The sequence below is a fragment of the Sapajus apella genome, unplaced genomic scaffold, assembly GCF_009761245.1.
Source record: "Sapajus apella isolate SASKATOON/1434 unplaced genomic scaffold, GSC_monkey_1.0 scaffold39, whole genome shotgun sequence".
NCBI lineage: Eukaryota > Metazoa > Chordata > Mammalia > Primates > Cebidae > Sapajus > Sapajus apella.
Window position 1 is genome coordinate 3880168 of NW_022436979.1, and position 24837 is coordinate 3905004.

General features: G+C 39.7%; 1 protein-coding gene across 4 annotated transcripts in view; it reads right to left on the minus strand.

Moving 5' to 3' along the window:
- AADAT (aminoadipate aminotransferase) overlaps nucleotides 1-24837 on the minus strand; it is a 33133-nt gene that overhangs the window by 2674 nt on the left and 5622 nt on the right. For 3 of the 4 annotated variants that reach the window (XM_032298660.1, XM_032298661.1, XM_032298658.1), the window contains 8 exons: nucleotides 23447-23521; nucleotides 18016-18225; nucleotides 15619-15684; nucleotides 13866-13948; nucleotides 12959-13055; nucleotides 11701-11762; nucleotides 10865-10929; nucleotides 9160-9266 (listed from right to left, as the gene is read on the minus strand). In XM_032298660.1, coding sequence (XP_032154551.1) covers nucleotides 9160-9266; nucleotides 10865-10929; nucleotides 11701-11762; nucleotides 12959-13055; nucleotides 13866-13948; nucleotides 15619-15684; nucleotides 18016-18225; nucleotides 23447-23521 — 765 coding nt within the window. The remainder of the gene's footprint in view (nucleotides 1-9159; nucleotides 9267-10864; nucleotides 10930-11700; nucleotides 11763-12958; nucleotides 13056-13865; nucleotides 13949-15618; nucleotides 15685-18015; nucleotides 18226-23446; nucleotides 23522-24837) is intronic. The other variant, XM_032298659.1, reaches the window with a different exon arrangement.

Below are 24837 nucleotides of genomic sequence, written 5' to 3' on the forward strand. Positions count from 1 at the left end.
GTGTCAGAAATAAACTTCTATTGTTTATTAAGTCTTTGAGATTTTGAAGTTTACTTTATTTTTTTATTTTTTGAGACAGTCTTGCTCTGTCACCCAGGCTGGAGTGCAATGGTGTGATCTCAGCTCACAGCAACCTCCGCCTCCTGGGTTCAAGCGATTCTTCTGCCTCAGCCTCATGAGGAGCTAGGATTACAGGTGTGCACCACCACGCCTGGCTAATTTTTGGTATTTTTAGTAGAGAAGGAGTTTCGCCATGTTGGCCAGGCTGGTCTCGAACTCTGACCTCATGATCCACCTGCCTCAGCCTCCCAAAGTGCTGGGATTACAGGTGTGAGTCACCGTGCCTGACCTTGACGTTTATCTTCTGTGGTGGTTAGGACTGACTAGTACAATCATGATCTTCAAAAGCATTAATTGCTTGTTACACTGTCCGTTAAAATAGGAGGAGTTGGGAGTGAAATGATTTGGATTACTCTGGGGAAAAGATTTCAAGGCAGAAGATGGGTTTCTCTGTTCTGGTTAAAAATAAAATGAAAGCTGGGCCGGGCGTGGTGGCTCACACCTATAATCCCAGTACTTTGGGAGGCTAAGGCAGGTGGATCACGAGGTCAAGAGCATCCTGGCCAACATGATGAAACCCTGTCTCTACTAAAATACAAAAATTAGCTGGGAGTGGTGACACACGCCTGTAGTCCCAGCTACTTGGGAGGCTGAGGCAGGAGAACTGCTTGAACCCGGGAGGCGGAGGTTGCAGTGAGCCGAGATTGCACCACTGCACTCTAGCCTGGGACAGAGCAACACTCTGTCTCAAAAAAAAAAAAAAAAAAAAAAAAGAAAGCCACATTTCTCCCAGTAGTATGGAAAAGTTCTGGGATGTACTAGAAGCAAGAAAATGAAAGAGAAGGGAGTGGTAATAATCTCTTCGCAAGATAACCAACATCTGGGCTAACGAAGTGGGGATAAAGCTGGAGATTATTAAGAAATGGTAAAAAAGGAACACGTAGCAGGATCTAGGGAATAAATGAAGAGGACTGAAGAAGGTATAGTAAAATACAAAGTCTACATCCTTAGCACCTAGGACAGACATACTTAACAGATAACCACTTACCACATACTCTGATAATAATGGCATTGACAGAAAAGCAAAGAATGTATCAAATTGATTATACTACAATGTATTTATTTAAAATAAGTCAATTAAGTGTTTATTAAGTACTTACTATGTGCTGTGATTAGGCATAGAACAATGAACAAAGTCTGAGTCCTGCCCTTAAGTAAGACGGTTAAGAGAGGATATAGCACAGAGAGGACCCAAGATGGCCGTTTAGGAACAGCTCAGGATTGCAGCTCCCAGTGAAAGTGCACAGGGTGAGTGGATGCTGCATTTTTATTGCACATAGACTAGGAAATTCCCAGGTGGAGGAGCTCCACAGTCGCCAGCACGGCTGTTTCGTCCAGCATGGCTGTGCCAGCCGGCGCCGTTGCTTTACCCCGCGCGGCTGCTTCGTCGGCGCCCTGGAGCAGCGGTTCTCCGTACAAAATACACCGGTCCGGGTGCCCTTTTGGCTGGCGATTGGAGCCACGGGAAGTCGCCCATTCGTCTGTTTAAAAAGGGGACTGAGCAGAGAACCAGGACAGTACATTCCAGGGCAAAAAAAAAAAAAAAAAGCGCCACAAACCTCAGTGCCGCTGTTTAAGACAGCACAGTGAGTGGCCACAGGGGAAAACAAACAGACCCCGGTGCCTCTTCAACAGGTGACTGGAACACAAACTTAAAAAAGGCTCTGAGGCAGAGAGCCAGGCGATCAGGCTCGGCTGGTCCCACCCCCACAAAAGAACAGCAACCAGAAACTCTGGATTGAGACTTTCACAGCAAGCGCAGCTGAACCCGGGACGGTCCAACTCTGTGGGGGAGGGGCGTCCGCCATTACCGAGGCAGCCCGCCACGACGGAGGTAGTCGGCCAATGCTGAGGCAGCCCGCCATTGCCAAGGCAACCTGCCACAGCAGAGAGACTCCACCTCAACAGAGGTGGGCCACCATCGCCAAAGCAGTTCTAACTACACCCATATAAACAGGACTGCAGGGAAGTTCATTCGGCAGTGGGGCGGAGCCCACAGCAGCTCAGCAAAGCCTCTACAGGCCGACAGTGACTAGGCTGCCTACTTGCTGGGCAGGGCAGGTGTGAAGGAAAAAAAAAAGAAGGCGGCAGCATAACGGAAACTCATAAATAAAGCCCTAAATCCCTGGGACAGAGCACCTGGGAACAAAAAGCAGTTTATGAGTTCTGCTGCAGCAGACCTAAACATACCTGCCCAGCAGCTCTGAATGAACAACAACAGAGCTCACAGCTCACCATTTGAGCTCCTATAAAGAAGAGACAGTCTCCTCAAGCAGCTCCCTGACCCCTATATATCCAAAGAGACACATCATAAAGGAGAGATCAGATTGACACTAGGCGGGTATCCTTCTGGGACAAAGATAGCAGAAGAAGAAAACTGGTAACAACCCTTACTGTTAAGCAGCTGCTGCAGGTGAACCCCAGGCAAGCAGGGCCTGGAGTGAACCTCAGCAGACCTACAGCAGAGGGGCCAGACTGTCAGAAGGAAAACCAAGAAACAGAAATAACCTCATCATCAACGAACACAACATCAATCTGAAAGATTTGAGACCCAATCTGAAAGCCAGCAACTACAAAGTCGACAGGTGGATAAATCCTTAAAGATGGGAAGAAACCAGCACAAAAAGGATGAAAACACCCGAAACCAAAACACCTCTCCTCCTACAAGGGATCACAACTCCTCACCAGCAAGGGAACAAGGTTGCAGGGAGGACGAGTGTGATGAAATGACAGAATCAGACTTCAGAAGGTGGGTAGTAAGAAACTTCTGTGAACTTAAAGAACATGTTCTAACCAAATGCAAAGAAACTAAGAACGTTGAAAAAAGATTTGACGAAATGCTAATGAGAATGGACAAAATAGAAAGGAATATAAGTGAATTGATGGAGCTGAAAAACGCAACACGAGAACTTCATGAAGCATGCACAAGTATCAACAGCCGAATTGACCAAGCAGAAGAAAGGATATCAGAGATCGAAGATCAACTCAATGAAATAAAACGGGAAGGCAAGACTGGAGAAAAAAGGGTAAAAAGGAATGAACAAAATCTCTAAGAAATGTGGGACTATGTGAAAAGACCTAATCTACGTTTGATAGGTGTACTTGAATGCGATGAAGAGAATGAATCCAAGTTGGAAAATACTCTTCAGGATATTATCCAGGAAAACTTCCCCAACCTAGCAAGGCAGGCAAACATTCAAGTCCAGGAAATACAGAGAACACCACAAAGATATTCGTCAAGAAGAGCAACCCGAAAGCACATAATCGTCAGATTCACCAGGGTTGAAATGAAGGAGAAAATACTAAGGGCAGCCAGAGAGAAAGGTCGGGTTACCCACAAAGGGAAGCCCATCAGACTCACAGCAGATCTCTCAGCAGAAACCCTACAAGCCAGAAGAGAGTGGGGGCCAATATTCAACATCCTTAAAGAAAAGAACTTTCAACCCAGAATCTCCTATCCAGCCAAACTAAGCTTCATAAGTGAAGAAAAAATAAAATCCTTTGGGAACATGCAAGTACTCAGAGATGTCGTCACCACCGGGCCAGCTCTACAAGAGCTCCTGAAAGAGGCTCTACACATATAAAGGAACAACAAGTACCAGCTCAACTAAAGGGCAAAACACCCAGCTAGCAACAAAATGGCAGTATCGAATTCACACATAACAATATTTACCCTAAATGTAAATGGACTAAATGCCCCAATCAAAAGACACAGACTGGCAAATTGGATAAAAAGCCAAAACCCATCAGTGTGCTGTATCCAGGAAACCCATCTCACATGCAAGGATACACAAAGGCTCAAAATAAAGGGATGGAGGAAGATTTACCAAGCAAATGGAGAGCAAAAAAAAGCAGGAGTTGCAATTCTCATCTCTGATAAATTAGACTTTAAAGCAACAAAGATCATAAGAGACAAAGAGGGACATTACATAATGGTAAAAGGATCAGTGCAACAAGAAGAGCTAACGATCCTAAATATATATGCACCCAATACAGGAGCACCCAGATACATAAGGCAAGTTCTTAATGACTTACAAAGAGACTTAGACTCCCACACAATAATAGTGGGAGACTTAAACACCCCAGTGTCAACATTAGACAGATCAACCAGACAGAAAATTAACAAGGATATCCAGGACTTGAACTCAGACCTGGACCAAGGAAACCTAATGGACATCTACAGAACTCTCCACCCCAAATCCACAGAATATACATTCTTCTCAGCACCACATCACACCTACTCTAAAATTGACCACATAATCGGGAGTAAATCACTCCTCAGCAAATGCAAAAGAACGGAAATTGTAACAAACAGTCTCTCAGACCACAGTGCAATCAAGTTAGAACTCAGAATTCAAAAACTAACGCAGAACCACACAGCTTCATGGAAACTGAACAACTTGCTTTTGAATGTTGACTGGATAAACAATGAAATGAAGACAGAAATAAAGATGTTCTTTGAAACCAACGAGAATGAAGACACAACATACCAGAATCTCTGGGACACATTTAAAGCAGTATCTAGAGGAAAATATATAGCAATAAGTGCCCACATGAGAAGCAAGGAGAGATCAAAAATTGACACCCTATCATCAAAACTGAAAGAGCTAGGGGAGCAAGATCAAAAAACCTCAAAGTCTAGCAGAAGACAATAAACAGCTAAGATCAGAGCAGAACTGAAGGAGATAGAGACACAAAAAACCCTTCAAAAAATCAATAAATCCAGGAGCTGGTTTTTTGAAAAGATCAACAAAATAGACAGACCAGTAGCCAGATTAATAAAAAAGAAAAGAGACAATAACCAAATTGATGCAATAAAAAACGATAAAGGGGATATCACCACAGATTCCACAGAAATTCAAACCATCATCAGAGATTATTACAAACAACTCTATGCACACAAACTAATAAACCTGGAAGAAATGGCTAAATTCCTGGACACTTGCCTCCTGCCAAGCCTAAACCAGGAAGAAGCCGAAACCCTGAACAGACCCATAACAAGTTCTGAAGTTGAGGCAGCAATTAAGAGCTTACCACCCACAAAAAGCACAGGTCCAGAGGGGTTCACAGCCGAATTCTATCAGACATACAAAGAGGAGCTGGTACCATTCCTTCTGAAACTATTCCAAACAATACAAAAAGAGGGAATTCTTCCCAAATCATTTTATGAGACCAACATCATCCTGATTCCAAAACCCGGCAGAGACTCAACAAGAAAAGAAAACTTCAGGCCAATATCCATGATGAAAATAGATGCAAAAATCTTCAATAAAATACTGACAAGCCGATTGCAACAGCACATCAAAAAGCTTATCCACCATGATCAAGTAGGCTTCATCCCGGGGATGCAAGGCTGGTTCAACATACGCAAGTCTATAAATGTTAATTCACCACATAAACAGAACCAAAGACAAAAACCATATGATTATCTCAATTGATGCAGAGAAGGCCTTTGACAAAATTCAACAGCCTTTTATGCTAAAAACCCTCAATAAGCTAGGTATTGATGGAACATATCTCAAAATAATAAAAGCTATTTATGACAAACCAACAGCCAATATCATACTGAATGGGCAAAAACTGGAAGCATTCCCCTTGAAATGTGGCACCAGACAAGGATGCCCTTCCTCACCACTGCTATTCAATATTGTATTAGAAGTTCTAGCCAGAGCAATCAGGCAAGAAAAAGAAATAAAGGGCATTCAAATAGGAAAGGAGGAAGTCAAATTGTCTCTATTTACAGATGACATGATTGTATATTTAGAAGACCCCATCGTCTCAGCCCCAAACCTCCAGAAACTGATAAACAAGTTCAGCAAAGTCTCAGGATACAAAATCAATGTGCAAAAATCACATGCATTCCTATACACCAATAACAGACTTAAAGAGAGCCAAATCAAGAACAAACTTCCATTCACAATTGCCACAAAGGGAATACCTAGGAATACAACTAACAAGGAATGTAAAGGACCTCTTCAAGGAGAACTACAAGCCACTGCTCAACGAAATAAGAGAGGACACAAACAGATGGAGAAACATTCCATGTTCATGGTTAGGAAGAATCAATATCGTGAAAATGGCCATACTGCCCAAAGTAATTACAGATTCAATGCTATCCCCATCAAGCTACCAATGGCCTTCGCAGAACTGGAAAAAACCGCCTTAAACTTCATATGGAACCAAAAGAGAGCCCGCATAGCCAAGTCAATTCTAAGCAAAAAGAACAAAGTGGGAGGCATCACACTACTGTACTTCAAACTATACTACAAGGCTACAGTAATCAAAACAGCATGGTAGTGGTACCAAAACAGAGATATAGACCAATGGAACAGAACAGAGGTCTCGGAGGCAACACAACATATCTACAACCATCTGATCTTTGACAAACCAGACAAAAACAAGCAATGGGGAAAGGATTCCCTGTTCAATAAATGGTGTTGGGAAAGCTGGCTAGCCATGTGCAGAAAGCAGAAACTGGACCCCTTCGTGACACCTTACACTAAAATTAACTCCAGATGGATTAAAGACTTAAACATAAGACCTAACACCATAAAAACCCTAGAAGAAAATCTAGGCAAAACCATTCAGGACATAGGTGCAGGCAAGGACTTCATGACCAAAACACCAAAAGCATTGACAACAAAAGCCAAAATAGACAAATGGGACCTAATCAAACTCCACAGCTTCTGCACAGCAAAAGAAACAGTCATTAGAGTGAATCGGCAACCAACAGAATGGGAAAAAATTTTTGCAGTTTACCCATCTGACAAAGGGCTGATATCCAGAATTTACAAAGAACTAAAACAGATTTACAAGAAAAAAAACTAACAAGCCCATTCAAAAGTGGGCAAAGGATATGAACAGACACTTTACAAAAGAAGACATACATGAGGCCAACAAACATATGAAAAAATGCTCATCATCACTGGTCATCAGAGAAATGCAAATCAAAACTACATTGAGGTACCATCTCACGCCAGTTAGAATGGCGATCATTAAAAAATCTGGAGACAAACAGATGCAGGAGAGGATGTGGAGAAATAGGAACACTTTTACATTGTTGGTGGGAGTGTAAATTAGTTCAACCATTGTGGAAGACAGTGTGGCGATTCCTCAAGGACCTAGAAATAGAAATTCCATTTGACCCAGCAATCCCATTACTGGGTATATATCCAAAGGATTACAAATCGTTCTACTATAAGGACACGTGCACACGAATGTTCATTGCAGCACTGTTTACAATAGCAAAGACCTGGAACCAACCCAAATGCCCATCAACGATAGACTGGATAGGGAAAATGTGGCACATATACACCATGGAATATTATGCAGACATCAAAAACGATGAGTTTGTGTCCTTTATAGCGACATGGATGAACCTGGAAACCATCATTCTCAGCAAACTGACAGAAGAGCAGAAGATCAAACACCACATGTTCTCACTCATAGGTGGGTGTTGAACAATGAGAACACATGGACACAGGGAGGGGAGCACTACACACTGGGGTCAGTTGGGGGGAAATAGGGGAGGGACGGTGGGGGGTGGGGAGCTGGGGAGAGATAGCAAGGGGAGAGATGCCAGATGTAGGTGATGGGGAGGAAGGCAGCAAATCACCCTGCCACGTGTGTTCCTATGCAACAATTTTGCATGTTCTTCACATGTACCCCAAAACCCAAAATGCAATAAAATAAATAAATGGGGAAAATAAGGCAGTCTGTCTCTAGATCTGACTTCTAGAGCGCCTTGTCTCTTAGGTGCTAACATGGCACTTGGCCATCATCAATCCAATCTGTCCTTCATTACTTATGACTCAAGACAAAAGTGAATCTAGCAACAGATTTCAGTGTGTATAAAAGACTGACAAACATTCTAATGGCTTTAATTAATGGAGAAGGAATAATTTAGCTGGTACACTGAAAAGTGACACAGAAAAATATTTAGAATTTTCAGCTTACTTGATGCCCCAAATGAAACTTAAGTAGACTTAAAATTTAAATACAAAAAGAGGGGGAAAAAAAAAAAAGAAACATAGGAGACATTCTGTGGGCTAATTTTAAATTAAAAAAATCAGGATACAAACTTTTCTGTATTATTGTTAACTGTGTAAAATAACTGCACAGCCAAAATACTAGAAGAACAAGCTCTTCAAGAAACTATACCATAAATGGTCACAAAATCTGGGTGGCAAAATCATGGGCTATTCACAAACTTTTCATTAGGCTTTTATGCATTTTCCAAATATCTCCCATGAGTATGCTTTCTTTCTTTTTATTTGTTTTCAGACAGAGTCTCGCTCTGTCCCCTGGCTGGAGTGCAGTGGCGCAATCTCAGCTCACTGCAACCTCCACCTCCCGGGCTGAAGCAATCCTCTGCCTCAGCCTCCTGAGTAGCTGGGATTACAGGCACCCACCACCACGCCCGGCTAACTTCTGTATTTTTAGTAGAGATGGGGTTTAACTATCTTGGCCATGCTAATTTCAAACTCCTGACCTTGTGATCCACCCACCTCAGCCTCCCAACATGCTGAGATTACAGGCATGAGCCACCATACCTGGCCTTTATTTTCATGGTCAGAAGAAAACCCTTCATTTTAAATACTAGTGGCTAATGCTTTTTGAGCCCTGAGTATGTGCCACATAGTAGTCTAAGGGCTTTACATATATTAACTCACTGAATCATCAGAGCCATCTTATGAGGGAGGGATTCTTATTACCTCTGTTTTACAGACAAAGCACAGAAAGGGTAACCTACTCAAGGCCACACATCCCCTATGGGGTGACGCTGGGATTCGAGCCCAAAAAGGCGGCTCCAGAGACTTTCGTCAGCCACTCTGCTAATCAGTAGCTGAGACGAACAACTGTATTTCCACTAATCTAGACCACCTGGATAATTATGTAACCCAAAACCTATTATGATTTTGATAATGCAATAAAATATCTAATATTAGAACATGATGACTTGGGAGGTGGGCAACAAGAAACATTCCTTTCCATTTCTATTCAAGTAAAATATCCCCGCCCTTCACCTCCCAGCTTTACCCCCATCTTAACGGCTTTTTCTTCAATCAGTTCTTTTACATCTTTAATGCCTTTAACTTTAATCCATAAAAACATTCCAGCAGCAGGATCATGCCATTCTGCCAAACCTATAACAAAAGAAGAGAATAAATGTCTTCCAAAGTAAGGCATTTTGGGTGATATCAGGTGTGTTAAGTGGCGTAACTGTAGTAATTAGAAACTAGTACTCCTAAAAAGTTCCTTCAATTATAGCATTTTAAAAAATATCATCTTATGAGCCTTAAAAATTGATGTTCTGGGTTTGATTTCAAAGAGTAAGTGTGGGTGAGGGAGGAAGGCAGAGGTAAAGTGGGCAGTGAATAGCTCCCGTGTGCGTATTTACAACGTAGTCAGTCTTACGGTAGTACAAGAAGGCCCACTCTTCTCTCCTTCACTTAGGACCATACCTAGACAAACATGGGTATTTCAATTTAGAAGAGGATTCATCCATTATTTATGGATTTTTCCAGCATTTTAACGAATCCTATTATTCTTGCAATAGTTTAGAAGTCCAATGGGTTAGCATTTTTATCAGAATGTAATTAATTAAGAAAAGAAATACTAAAAATTCAAGAATTCCAGAAGCAGTTGTGGGCTTTGTATTTCATTGAGTATTAGGATAGAGAAATCAATAACATAGTATAATTATTTTCAATTTAAATTACCATCTTTAAGAAAAAAGACCTTGCTGTTGATTAGACGTTTTTCTTCAGTACTATTATGCAACGTGGTAAAATAGTGCTCTTGTCAAAAAGATACTAAATCTGTTTTTTTTTGGGGGGGGAGGAGGAGACAAACTTTTGCTCTTGTCACCCAGACTGGAGTACAATGGCATGATCTCGGCTCACTGCAACCTCTGCCTCCCAGGTTCAAGTGATTATCCTGGCTTAGCCTCCTGAGTAGCTGGGATTATAGGCGCCTGCCACCATGCCCAGCTAATTTTTATATTTGCAGTAGAGACGGGGTTTTGCCATATTGGCCAGGCTGGTCTCAAACTCCCAACCTCAGGTGATCCACCCCTTGGTCTCCCTAAGGGCTGGGATTACAGGCGTGAGCCACCACGCCCAGCCACTAATTCTGTTTTTATCAAGACTTTATAGAAAATAAGACAGGACAGAAATAAGGATTTGCTATTTTTGGTTTACTATTATTTATATCAAAGGCATTTGAATAATATAATTAAAGCCATGTGATTAATCTGACCTTCTTTCATAATAGAAAAATGAATCTAAAACATCTTGCAATCAAATCAGCAACAGATAATATTACAGAGATAAATGAGGTTAATGATAAGAAGGCAATTAATTTGTCAATGGGACATCTGCCTTTGTACAGTTTAGAGAAGAAAGAATGGTTTGATAACTGTACCCTTTGAAGTAAAATTTTGAAATAACTAAAATTTTTGAAAATAAGTATTATTAAACTTAAAGTAAGTTAGTGCTTGATTTTTAGATCATTTTTTAAAAAATCACAAATTCTTTGCAGCAGACAGGTGAAGTAGATAGGAAGATCTGTGTCCAGGTTTGTCAAATGTGACTTCTGAGATCATTTATGGAGTAACGTTTCCTTGGCAAGAATACTCCTGGACTGTTTCTTTTCCACCAGGATTGTTAGTAGTATGCAGTGTTTAGCCCCTACCTTCCAGGTACTACTGTTTATCATAAGGACGAATGTACGTTCCACTCACCAGTTAACCACTTGTCTGCAGCTGCCAATATTGCATCCTTCTGGTTACGATAGAAATCAATAACCCTAGAAGAAGAAAACGATGAAAAGGATGTGCTCAGAACATTGAACACAGAAGCAAAAAAGGCTCCAGAGTCCAGGCTATAAGAATTTGTTTTCCAACTTGACTAAAATGTTGAATGCTTGATAGAAAATCAGAGCATATTTGTTTCACTTGTCTGGTGATCAATTTTAACTGCTGTCTTTTCTTCTTCATTGTAGAATAATTACACAATCAAATTTAATAAAGAGAAGTCTATTCTACGTCGTATGAAACCTAGGAGTTGCAGGATCAATCTTTGTGTTTTGTTGTCTCAATACTGGTTCTCATCAGTCAGGATAAAAGACAACACTATTGAAATGATGAACCACTGGTCTGGGAATGTGAACACCCCATTCCTCCTTATTTCTCAATTTCCTAGGAGGTACCACATTTACACAGCTAAAGTAATCCATAACTTGTACCAATATACAGACTGTTTAGAGAAATTGTGTTCACATTCATCTTGACTTGAGCTAAATTCTGTGTCAAGTGTCCTTCACAATTAATCATTATTAAATATTTATGTGTATGAATAGTTTACTGCTTTCAAACCACAGCTTGGATGCTGAGAAGACTTTCTAGTTAAAGAGCTAATAAAACAAATAGACTTGTGACTTATAATATATGTTCCTATTGTCTCTCCTTTCCTAGGACACTCGGGAAGGAAGAATAAATCAATGCTGTAGTTGATCTGTGCTATGTTCACTATTGGGCTCCTATTTTGTTCATAAATATTTAAAGAAATGATACAGTACCTGTCTACATGAGCCATGAAACCCTCTTCTCCCCATTCATGTAGAAGCTGTGATATCATGAGCTAAAAGAGGTAAAATCATAAATACCATATTTCATCCCCTGAAAATGTAATCTTTGCCATTGGCAACACACAAATCACTTTTGATTACATGTAAACCACAAGAATATATAACAAGTTGAACCTAGCTTATATAGTCAGTGATTTAAAACAAGTGTCAATGACAATATTAGTAAGAATAATACTGATATAGTACTTGTTATATAGCAGGCACTACTGTAAGATATTAATATATTTTACCAAATGTAATACATCTCGATTTTACTAATGAGGCACAAGGTTTAAGTTAACTTTTCTGAAGTCCCACAGCCTCAATTCAGACCATCTAGCTCCTGACCTGTGCTGTTAATTGCCATACTATACTGCTTCTCTAACTATAAAAATGTACTGTAGATGTGTAAATTTACATGATATATTTGGAGATTATCTATTTAAAGTAGAAGTTCTAGGCAGGCATAGTAGCTCATACCTGTAATCCCAGCACTCTGGGAGGCTGAGGTAGGCAGATCACCAGAGGCCAGGAGTTAGAGACTAGCCTGGCCAACATGGTGAAACTCCATTTGTACTAAAAATACGAAATTAGCCGGGCGAGGTTATGTGAGCCTGTAATCCCAGCTACTTGGGAAACTGAGGCAGGAGAATCACTTGAACCTGGGAGGCGGAGGTTGCAGTGAGCTAAGGTTGTGCCACTGCACTCCAGCCTGGGCGACAGAATGAGACTCTGTCTCAAAAAGTAAAAACTAAAAAAGATAAAAAAACGAAGCTTAAAATGTTATAAATGGATAGTGAACTTGTGTTGATAACAGATACAAAAAATATGAAAAAAAAATCCCCTACTTGGTAAAACATGGAGCCATTTGCACTTTATGGAATATATAATATCAAACAAGTGTCTTATTCTGCACAAATTTTTCTATTCTATTCATATTCTTGCAACCTGCAAGGTTGTGTTACGGAGGGATCCAATAATTTCTCAAAGTTTGTGAGGAAATTTACACATTCTCTTAAATTATTTTTACTTCATTTTAATTAAAATACATTCCAACCAATTTCATTAGGAAAGATTAGCGTGTCTGCAAAGAAGGCAAACTACGAATCACTAAACAGGCTTGGACTTTCTGCTCTCTACGATCTATTGCTTAAAAATTCTCATCTGATTACAAATATATATATATATATATTTCCTAAATTGTCCTTACCTGGTTAAAAGTGCTGGGGTGCATTGTTGAAACTTGTACGTGTAAAATAACTCTTTCTATTAAGGGTTTTGGACCAGTTAAAAATCCTATTCTCAACCTATGTCAAAAGAGAAAAGGCATGATGCCAATTCCATATTAACAATTAATACATATCATTTTACGTATTAAGTCATAATCACTTTAATGAATCATGTCTGATTTCATTAGATAGTTGCAACCTGGGGACAAAATTATCTAGATAATTAAAACATTCTAATAACACGAACTACTTCTTATTTCAAAAACAATTTAAGTGTACATTTAAAACAAGACAGACCACGTATTTATTTCCAAATGTGCCCTTCCATACCTGATATCAAAAACCTGACCGGTCCCACTACAACTTTAGACAAATGGCCAAGAATCTTTGACTACTGGAGGTGAATAAAGAGAGAAAAGGCCTAAGTTAATATTAATAATCAAACTGGTGTTTTTTTTTTTTTTTTTTTTTTTTGAGACGGAGTTTCGCTCGTTGCCCAGGCTGGAGTGCAATGGCGCGATCTCGGCTCACCGCAACCTCCGCCTCCTGGGTTCAGGCAATTCTCCTGCCTCAGCCTCCTGAGTAGCTGGGATTACAGGCATGCGCCACCATGCCCAGCTGATTTTTTGTATTTTTTTTTTAGTAGAGACGGGGTTTCACCATGTTGACCAGGATGGTCTCGATCTCTTGACCTCGTGATCCACCCGCCTCGGCCTCCCAAAGTGCTGGGATTACAGGCATGAGCCACCGCGCCCGGCCAAACTGGTGTTTTAAGACAAGTAGAATATATGCATCTTAAGGGAAAAGAATGGTCTGGACTAAAAGATACTAAGGTATTGTCTCTGGCTCTATTAGATCTCGTATCAAGTTAGAGACATAGGGCCTTACCCAGAGGAAAGGATTTTTGAAAAAGAGTCAGTTCTGATGACACGTCCATCGACATCCATGGAAAGAAATGTTGGTGCCCTGAACTTAAAATGAAAAATAAAAAATGCTGTTGGTTTGAAAGCTCTGTTAGTCACCGTATGATTACTTTGTATAGAGAGTAGACAGGACATGGATTTGGATAACAATAGTACGCGTATTCCCTTACCTTTATTTCAACCCTTTAACATAGAATAACAAAGATGCTTGTTCTTTTATTAGCATCTGCTTGTCTTCATGGCTTTTCTGCCAAAAACATCCACCAGGGATTATTTATTTGGTCCAGATGCCATTATTATGAATTTAGGGACACTTCAAAGAGGCCCTTTTTTCCCCAGAGGTTAAAATCTAGGATTAACAGACTTAAAGGAGGGACTCAAGAAAGATTAGTTTGAACAAGACCATCATGAAGATGGCCAGCGGCACTCCGTGGTGTTGAGAGAGAGAACGCTGATCCTTAGGACTGACAGAAAGAAAAACAATGAGAATGAAGGTGAGGAATGAGTCAATATGAAATACTGACCTCAACACTTACTTTAAAAGTAGCTACGAATGAGAAAGGGAATTTGCTGGCATGCTGAGGGTGGGAGGCAGGAGGCAAATGTGATGTTTTAGGAAACGCTATAGAGAAATCAAGAGTTCTTGTCTCTTCTTGGTATGTTTAAAGGGCAAGCGAAATCCAAGCATAAGGTTTTTTTTGTTTGTTTTTTTTTTGAGACAGAGTTTCGCTCTTATTACCCAGGCTGGAGTGCAATGGCGTGATCTCGGCTCACCGCAATCTCCGCCTCCTGGGTTTGGGCAATTCTCCTGCCTCAGCCTCCTGAGTAGCTGGGATTACAGGCATGCGTCACCATGCCCAGCTAATTTTTTGTATTTTTCGTAGAGACGAGGTTTCACCATGTTGACCAGGATGGTCTCGACCTCTTGAGCTCGTGATCCACCCGCCTCGGCCTCCCAAAGTGCTGGGATTACAGGCGTAAGCCACCACGCCTGGCCCCCAAGTATAAGTTCTTTGCAGCCCTGAGAGCAAAGAAAGTGTTGGCTTTTGAAGAATCAGGCTTTGGTCTTACCGTGATTATCATCTATCAGAAAAAAGTAATCATGAACGGTAGCACACATACATAATGTAGCAAGAATAAATCTAAACGCCCATCACTCTGTAGTAAGATCCAGGACATAAACGGCAGGTGGCAAATGTGTGGTGCGCCGCCTGTGATGCTGCCTCTTGTGTCCAAGGGGGACGCTGCCAACGGAGCGCAGCCCTTTTTCTCTTTCAGCTTAAGCACAGCTTCCTAATCCTTCTCAGACATCATTCTAATCAGCCACTACCAACACACAGAAGTTGACAGCCAAAGATGAAACTCAGTTCACATCCCTGGGTGATACTTGAGGAGCTGTGAACCTGGATATGGAGTTCAAGACATCCATCAGCCCTGATTCACTCAGTTTTCCCCAGTGCCTGGTACAGAACACTACTACTATTTTGAAGGTAAGCAATTTCTGGAAAGAGCGATAATACCAAAAAAGAAAGGTACTAATCCCATAATAAAACTGGAAGACTGAAAAGTGAAGTCGTAACAGACTAATCTTCATTCATTTACTTTCCATGTAAAAGTGGATTTGTTCTGACTGAGTAGTCAGGCTAATATCTAATGCAGTGCAGTAACTTACAACAACTTATCTTCTAATAGTGAAGTAAGTTCACATCATCACTTACCTTGTTAAACTGAAGAAAATAGTAAGGATCATCTTCTATTATGAGGAAATCATATTTCCTTGCAAGCTAAAAAAGGTTGAAGTAATTGTTTATTTCTTAAAGGAATCTATTTATTTCTTAAAAGTGATCTAAAATTAAATTCATTTGGAATTGTAATTCTTTGTACTCCTTCACTTACTCAAGAAGCTACTGTGTCTATTGTCTTAGACAATGAGGACAAAAAAATCAACAAGGCATTAAAGGCTCTTATTATCAAGGAAGTTAGATTTCTGGGGGAAAGACAGAATATACATAGGCCAGCGGATCATGAGCATTAGAAACATTAGATAAGTGGTTTTATGTATTTATTTTTTGAGATGGCATCTGGGTCTGTCACCCAGGCTGGAGTGCAGTGGTACAATCTTGGCTCACTGCAACCTCCGTCTCCTGGGTGCAAGCGATTGTCCTGCTTCAGCCTCCTGAGTAGCTGGGATTACAGGCATGTAATACCACACCCAGCTAATTTTTGTATTTTTGGAAGAGATGGGGTTTCACCATGTTGGCCAGGCTGGTCTCAAACTCCTGACCTCGTGATCCACTCGCCTCATGCTCCCAAAGTGCCGACACTACAGGCATGAGCCACCGCACCAAGCTAGATGGGTGGCTTTAAAGTGCTGGGCAGAGCATTACAACAGGTGAGGGAGGGAGTGATGTTACCTGGTAACATCACAGCTTAAAATGACAGGAGGAAGTCAGTTGTGCAAACATCAGGGAAGAAGAATCTAGACTGAAGGATGAATGGGGCAAAGGCGCCAGGATGAACAAGACGCTTGACATGGTTAAAGGCTAAAAAGGACAGTGCGGCTGCCCCAAGGGCAGCATGAATGATAAGATACAGCTTGAGAACAGATGGACTATGTTACATGGCTCTGCAAGGCAGATAAAAGAATTTGTGCTTTGTTTTAACTGCAAGGGGAAACCGCTGGAGGGCTGTAAATGGGAGAACCCAGAGCCTGGTTTTATACTGAGATATCCACAGGGACGAACGTGGCTGGCTGCTGTGTGAAGCGTGTGACTGGTTAGAGGGCAGGGTGAAATGCAGCTGGTCCAGTGAAGAAGGCATTGGATGAGTCCAGTGAGGGCAGGCGGTGGCTCAGTGATGGGGACAGTGATGGCAGCAGAGAAAAATGGAGGGACTTGGATAAGCTCAGTGGTAGAGTCCACAGGAGGAGCCAGATGTGGGGGATGCGTGGCATACAGGAGGGAAAGACAGGAATGAAGGGTAACTGTTCACAGCTGCACTCTATGGAGATGGAGAATGTGAGAGGCTGTGTATCAGGGGTTTGGGGTGGGGCTGTGGAAAATCAGGAGTTCTATTTTGGGCATGTTAAGTGTGAAATACTTATTAGACATCTCTGTGGTGATAACAGTAGAAAGTTGGATACAGAAGCCTGGGGCTCAGGGAAGAAGTGCGAGCCAGGCAATGTAGCAGTCATTGTGTATGTAATGGAATAGCCACAAAACTGGACGAGGCTGTCTGGGTGAGTATGTAAACAGAGAAGAGACCTCAGGACAGAGCCCGGGAAGCACAAAAATAAGAACATGACTATATATATTTAGAGCAGGGTCTTGCTATGTTGCCCAGGCTGGTCTCAAACTCCTGGGCTCGAGCAATCCTCCCACCTCAGCCTTCCAAAGTGCTGGGATTACAGGCGTGAGCCACTGCACCCAGCCCGAGACAATATTTTGAACCTAAAAATTTTCTAAGTAAAAGGAACTGGCTGAAATCTTCTCTATGATTCCACTGCACGTGACTAACTTCTATAGAGTTTAACATGGGTTTGGTATTTATTTTCAAAAGCTATTTGTAGTGAAAGGTTGGGAGCACAGTCACATACATAAAAGGGACTTTCTAAAAGGTACATTTCTCTTATTTTTCAAGGATTTCTGTAGAGCTTAATGTATGTTTGATACTTAAAAAAATGTTTATAGAGAAAAGATAGGCATCATAGTTACCTCAAAGAGATTATACGAAAGAGGAGGATGCCTCTTATTTTTAAAGAATTCTTGGTAACTTAAGATGACAAAGAATAGGAAGCAGAAGAGACAACAACACTGAAAATAATGGAAATCAAACTTGGGGTAAAATATGAAATAATTTCATAAAATTTAACATCAGGCCAAGGATATTATTTCTTTTGTATTAAAACATCAATTATGGGAAAAGAAAAATCTCATAAGTAATGAAAGATGCAGAAATTTATTGGGTCCAAATTTATTATTTGTATACATGATTTCCCTTTATTAAAAACTATATTCCTTGAAAGCAAAAGGCTATAAGGGATCTTGCATAGTGCTTTTCTAAAAAGTCAAAAAGAAAAAGAAACATAACTACTTTCACCCATTCTTCTACAATACCTCATAGATTTCCTTTTTGCGTTCACTTGTTAATGAGTTTCCAGTAGGGTTGTTACCATTTGGAACAGTATAAAGCAATTTGGGAGTGTTTTTCTTGGGATTCTTTGAATCTTCTGGTTTCCATCTGGAAAGTACATCTCTGAGGGAATCTGGAACAATCCCACATTCATCACTGGCAACATTAATAATGTTGCAGCCCAGTGGGTGCAGCTGTTGAGCACAAAAGAAAGCCTGGGTCAGACATGATTACAAAATCTAAGTGCTCCTTTTTTTTCTTTCTAACCAAGAACTTGACCATTTATACCCTTAAAAATATATAAACCTGGCCTGGTGGCTCACGCCTGCAATCCCAGCACTTTGGGAGGCTGAGACAGGCAGATCACGAGGTCAGGAGTTTGAGACCAGCCTGGCCAAGATGGTGAAACCCTGTCTTTACTGCAAATACAAAAATTAGCCGGGCACGGTGGCGTGCACCTGTAGTCCCACCTATTCGGGAGGCTGAGGTAGAAGAATTGCTTGAACCCGGGGGCCAGAGGTTGCAGTGAGCCAAGATCACACCACTGCACTCCAGTCTGGGCAACAGAGCAAGACTCCAACTCAAAAAGGAAAAAAAAATATATACATATATGTACATATGTGTGTGTGTGTGTGTGTGTGTGTGTATCTATCTATCATCTATCTATCTATCTATCTATCTATCTATCTATCTATCTATCTATCTATATCTGCACTAAGCTCTGAGCTCCTGAGGGTAGAGGTTATACATTTTAATTCTATTGTTCCCCTGGGGCAGATTCCATTAGTGTTCAAAAATACCTCTTGTTCCTTCCCAGAGAATTATGTAACACTTTTTTGCCCCATTTGTCTGGTATGGCCATGTATCTTGCACTGGGCAAAAAATTCGGGGCAGGAGCTTTAAAATCCAGTGTGTAGTTCTCTATGCCTCTTTTCCCTCTGCTCTAAAATTGGCCATGTTTCAGACGGAGGTTGCTTCTGTCAATTTGGGGCTTAGAAGATGTCATGGAACTGAGCCCCAGCAGTCTTATGGATACGGAGTGTGAGGGAAATCAAGCTGTACTGGAGTCATTCATTACACAACACAATCTAGCTTCTTCTGATGGAATTTCCTTTTCTTCTGATTTTTTTCATTATTATTTTTACTTTTTCAACTTTTATTTTAGATTCAAAGGGTACATGTGCAGGTTTATGACATAGGTACTGCATGATGTTGAAGTTTGGGGTACGATTGCTCCTGTTACCCAGGTACTGAGCATAGTACCCAAGAGGTATTTTTTTCAAGCCTGTGCCCCCTTCCTGCCTCTCCCTGGCACTCGGCCTCAGTATCTATTGTTGCCATCTTTATGTCCAAGATGAGTACCCATGAGTTATTTTTATAATTACAGCTGGGTTATAAAGTAGGAGTTTCATAAATGAATGTTTTTTGACAGAGTAAATAAATCACAGGATTTATTTACTGTTGTGTTCATACATAGAATAGTCACAAGCAGGGGTGATATTAAAGATGCTTAACAAGTGGTATCACATGGGGATATCAGGTACAGTGCGGGCTGGAATGGGGCCCTGTAGGCCTCCTGTTATGCCGACATTAACTCTGGACCATGACCAGTATGGTCCTAGGAGAGGAGTCAAGGAAGCCAGGGTGGTGGTGGGACATGAATGGCATGAGCAGATCACCAAGCAGTAGAGCAGAATTTCCATATTCCACCAACTGCTAAGGCTGACCAGGCATGTACTGGCATTGCTTATAGACTTAGTTTTCTACAAATATTGTGGAATCTCATTCATGGTTGAGCATTAAAGAAAAAAAAAAAGAAATAATAATTGAATAAGGTTCTCAAAAAATTGCAAATGAAAAGCAAATACTCTTTTAGTAGGCAAATGTAGAATTATGCATAAAGAAAGAGCAATTCAGATCCTCCTTATGACAAATTTAAAAGGCCTTAATCTTATAAAGCACATCTATCATCAATACAGCAAATCAATACTGGGCCATAAAGTAAACACATACTGCTTATTAGCACATTTTCTCAAAGCTTGGCATACAGTTTCTGTCTGGGTATGTGAAAACATTTATGCATGTGTATATGCACGCTTTCTGTGTAGATACCAGTTTTATATTTATAGGCAACATGTAATCTTAAAACTTAGGAGTTTAGGAAAATAAATTATTAGTATCCAATCATGAAGAAAAAGAAACGATTTTATTTTAGTTTTTTTTTTTTAATTGTGGTAAAATTTTTGTCATTTTAAGGTTTTTGTTTTTTGTTTTTAGAGGCAGGGTCTCACTTTATTGCCTGAGCCAAAGTGCAGTGGTGCAATTATGGCTCACTGTAACACCAGGCTCCTGGGCTCAAGCGATCCTTCCACTTCAGCCTTCCGCCTGGCTAATTAAAGAAGAAATTTGTAGATATGTGCCTTGTTATGTTGCCCAGTATGGTCTCGAGGCCCTAACCTCAAGCAGTCCTTCTGCCTCGGCTTCCCAAAGTCCTGGGATTACAGGCGTGAGCCGCCTTGTCTAGCCCATTTTAACCATTTTTAGGAGTACAATTCAGTGGCATTAATTCCATTCACAGCGTGAGCATCCAACACCTCTATCTATTTCCACAACTTTTTCCTCACCCCAAATAGAGACTCTAACCATTCTCAGTAACTCTCCTTTCTCTGCTTTCCCCAGCCCCTGGTAGCCACTCATCTACTGTTTATCTCTATTAATTTATCTATTCTAGATGTTTCATATAATTGGAATAATACATTATTTGTCTTTTTGTGTCTGGCTTCTTACAGTTAAAATACTTTCAAGGTTCATCGATATGTAACATGTATCAGATCTGTGTTCCTTCTTATGGCTGAACAATATTCCATTGTATGTATACACCCATATTTTATTTATCCATTCATCCATTGATGGACATGAGTTGCTTCTACCTTTTGGCTATTGTAAATAATATTGCAATGAACATTTGTATACAAGTATCTGAGTCCCAATTTTCAATTCTTTTTGGGTACATACCCATGAGTAGAATTGTGGGTCACACAGTAATTCTATTTTAATTTTCTGAGGAACTGACAAACTTTCCCACAGCAGCCTCACCATTTTAATTTCCACCAGCAATGAATGAACCCAGTTTCTTTATATATTCATTATTTTTTATTTTTTTAAATAACAGCCATCCTGGTATGTGTGAAGTAGTATCTCACAGTTTTGATTTGCATTTCTCTATTAAACATTTTTCCCCCCCAAGCCTGAGTCTCACCAAATAATTAGACGCAGGCGCAGCTCTCACACATTGCAGAATACTAACCACTATACGATCATGGCACATGCAGCTTTCATATGTTGATTTATGTTGCTTTGCAATTCTCTAATCACTAATGATGCTGAGCATCTTTTATGTGCTTATTGGCCTTTTGCACATGTTCTGCAGACTAATGTCTGTTTAAGTCCTTTGTCCATTTTTAAATTGGACTGTTCATCTTTTTGTTGCTGAGCCGTAGGAGTTCTTTATATATTCCGGATATTAAAGCCTTATTAGATATATGATTACAAATACTTTCTCTAATTGTATAGACTCTTTTTTTTTTTACTTTTTTCATAATGTTCTTTGAAGTACAACCAAGTTTAAATCTTCAAGTCTGATTTATCTATCTATTTTTACGGTTGTTGTTGCTCATATTTTTGGTCATATCTAAAAGAATCCACCAAATCCAAGGTCATAAAAATTTGCCCTTATGTTTTCTCCTAAGTTTTTGTAGTTTTAGCCCTTATATTTAAGTCTTGGATCCACTCTGAGTTAAATTTTCATATGGTGTGAGGTAAGGGTCCAAGTTCTTTCATATGTATGTGGAAATCCAGATGTTCCAGCACCACAGTTGAGAGACTATCCTTTCCCCTACTGAATGATCTTGGCACCCTTGCTGAAATCACTTGGATTAGTGTGTTTATTTCTGGACTCTCAGTTCGATTCTACTGGTCTATATGATTATCTTTGCCAGTACCACATTGTTTGATTACTATAGCTTTGTAGTAGGTTTTGAAATTGGGAAGTGGGGGGTCTTCCAAATTTGCTCTTTTTCAAGTTTATTTTGGCTATTTAGGTCCCTTAAACTCACATCAATTTGAGGACTGGCTTTTCCAATTCTGCAAAAAGGCTGCTGGCATATTGATAGGGATTGTATTGAATCTGTAAATTGCTTATAGTAGTATTAACATCTTAACAATATTAAGTCTTCCAATCTATAAACAAGGGATGTCTTTCCATTTATTTGGGCTTTCTTTAATTTCTTTCAGCAAAATTTTTCAGTTTTTAATGTACAAGTCTTTCACCTCCTTTGTTAGATTCCTAGGTATTTTATTATTTTAGATGCTATTACAAATCGAATTGTTTTATATATTGCTTTATATGTTGATTTTCATAAAAATAATATACAATTTGAAAAAAGAATCCATGAATTTGGAATGAATAGAGCATAAAGGTCATCTCATTCAATTCCCCTACTCTAAGCTAGAATTACTTTTAGAATATTTGTGTTAAGGGGCAGTCAAGAATAACTGACTGAGTGCCTACAGTCACAGGCAATGTTGTAACCCCTTATGAAGTCCGGTAAGGCCAATCGTTATCAAGTTCTTACACAGAGCTGAAATTGTTTCCCCATGCTTCCAGTTCTATTAACCTAAGGTCATGTACAAATAAATCTAATTCTTTTGTCACATGGCTAACTTCTATGTATTTGAGGACAATTTTCATGGCTCTGTCTTTTCCTTCTCAGGAAAATAGCTGCAGTTCCTACAACCATTCATCCTACGGTGTAGTTTCCAATTCCATATTTACTCTGTCTTTCTCTGAATGTGCTCCAGTTGTGGACATTTCTGTCCTAAGTAGACTGCCCCAAACAAACCTAATTCTCAGCAATGTGGTCTGACCAGTACTTAGCAGAGTCAGATCATCGGCTTCCTCATTTTGCATATTACAGTTCCACTGATCTAACTTTGGGGTGGAAAGTCCTAATTATATCATATTAATATACTAAATCAACATATAACATGGTTATACTTATGCATATGGTAATAAAATAGTAATAAAAATACATTTTTGTAATTTAAGTTTTATTTCAAGTGAAATATTAAGAGAATTGGACCTGATTTTGCACAACCTAATTTTAATGCCTATACACGTGGATTTCAAAAAAGAAATGTATAAAGAAGAGGGTACATTTAACATATTTTGTATATATCATTTAAGATTATCCTGCTTATGGATAAAATATGCTATTATTTCATTTTTCTGTGGACAGATTATTCTACATTAATAAGGTATTAGGTTTATTATTACAAAGCTATTATAAAACCTTTATTATAAGGTTTCTTCTTATTTACTACAAGAGAGTTTCCTTTGTAAAGATGTATACTCACAGCTTGAAGAGTTCCTGAATAAGCAGGTTCATCTAGGAGGACATTATCTCCAGGGTTAATGATCATTTCAAATACCTAACAAAAGAAGCATAGGTCAGCTTGTTAGTCATCATAGCTTATTACTGTTTCCATGCTCAGAAGCCCATTTTTTTTTGAGCTCACATGATTTTAGAGTAAGAATTAGCAAATTGTTTACAAAGGGCCAAACGCAATATACTAAAATTTATGGAATATAGCAAAAGCAGTACTAAGAGGAAAGTCTATGGCAATAAATGCCTGTATCAAGAAAGCAGAAAGACTTCAAATTAGCAACCTAATAATGCACTTCATGGAACTAGAACAACCCAAAGGATAGGAGAAAATATTTGCAAACCACCCATCTGACAAGGGATTAACAACCCAATAGCAAAAACCCAAATAACCCCATTAAAAAATGGGCCAAAGATCTTAACAGACACTTCTAAAAGAAGACATAAAAATGGCCAACAGGTATAAGAAAAAAATGTTCAATATTACTAATGCAATCAGAAATGCAGATCAAAACCACAATGAGATATTATCTTACCACAGTTAAAATGGCTAGTTTCAAAAAGACAAGCAATAACAGATGCTGGTCAGGATAGAGAAAGGGAAGCGCTTGTACACTGTTGATGGGGATGGAAGTTAGTACAGCCACGATGGAGAATAGTACAGAGGTTCCTCAAAAAACTGAAAATAGAACTACCATATAATCCTTCAATCCCACTGCTGAGTATATATCCAAAACAAAAGATATCAATATATAAAAGCAGTATCTGCACCCCCATGTTTCTTATGGCACTTATTCACAATAGCCAAAAGATGGAACCAATCTAAATGTCCATCCGCAGATGAATGGATAAGGAAAATGGAATTCCACACAATGGAATATTATTCAGCCACGAAAAAGAAAAAGATCCTGTCATTTGCAGCAACATGGATAGAACTGGAGGTCATTACGTTAAGTGAAATAGGCCGAGGACAGAAAGACAAATATTGCATATTCTCCCTCATCTGTGGGAGCTAAAAAAGTGGATCCCATAAGGATAGAGAGTAGACTGGTGGTTACCAGAGGCTGGGAAGGACAGCAGTGATATAGGGTGAAGGAAAAAATAAAGAATATAAATGTACTTATTACCACTAAACTGTATACTGAAAAATGGCAAGGATGGCAAATTTTATACATGCATTTTATGGCAATAGAAAAAATTAAAAATTAATTTTAAAAAATGGATGGGGAGATCAATAGTGTTCAAGAATATTGCTAGGTCAAGTAATAGAAAGTTTAGGAAATGATGTGGTTAATATGATCCCTACTGCAATCACTAGGGCCAGGCAATAGATTTTTCCAGCTTATATCAAAGGGGTCTATG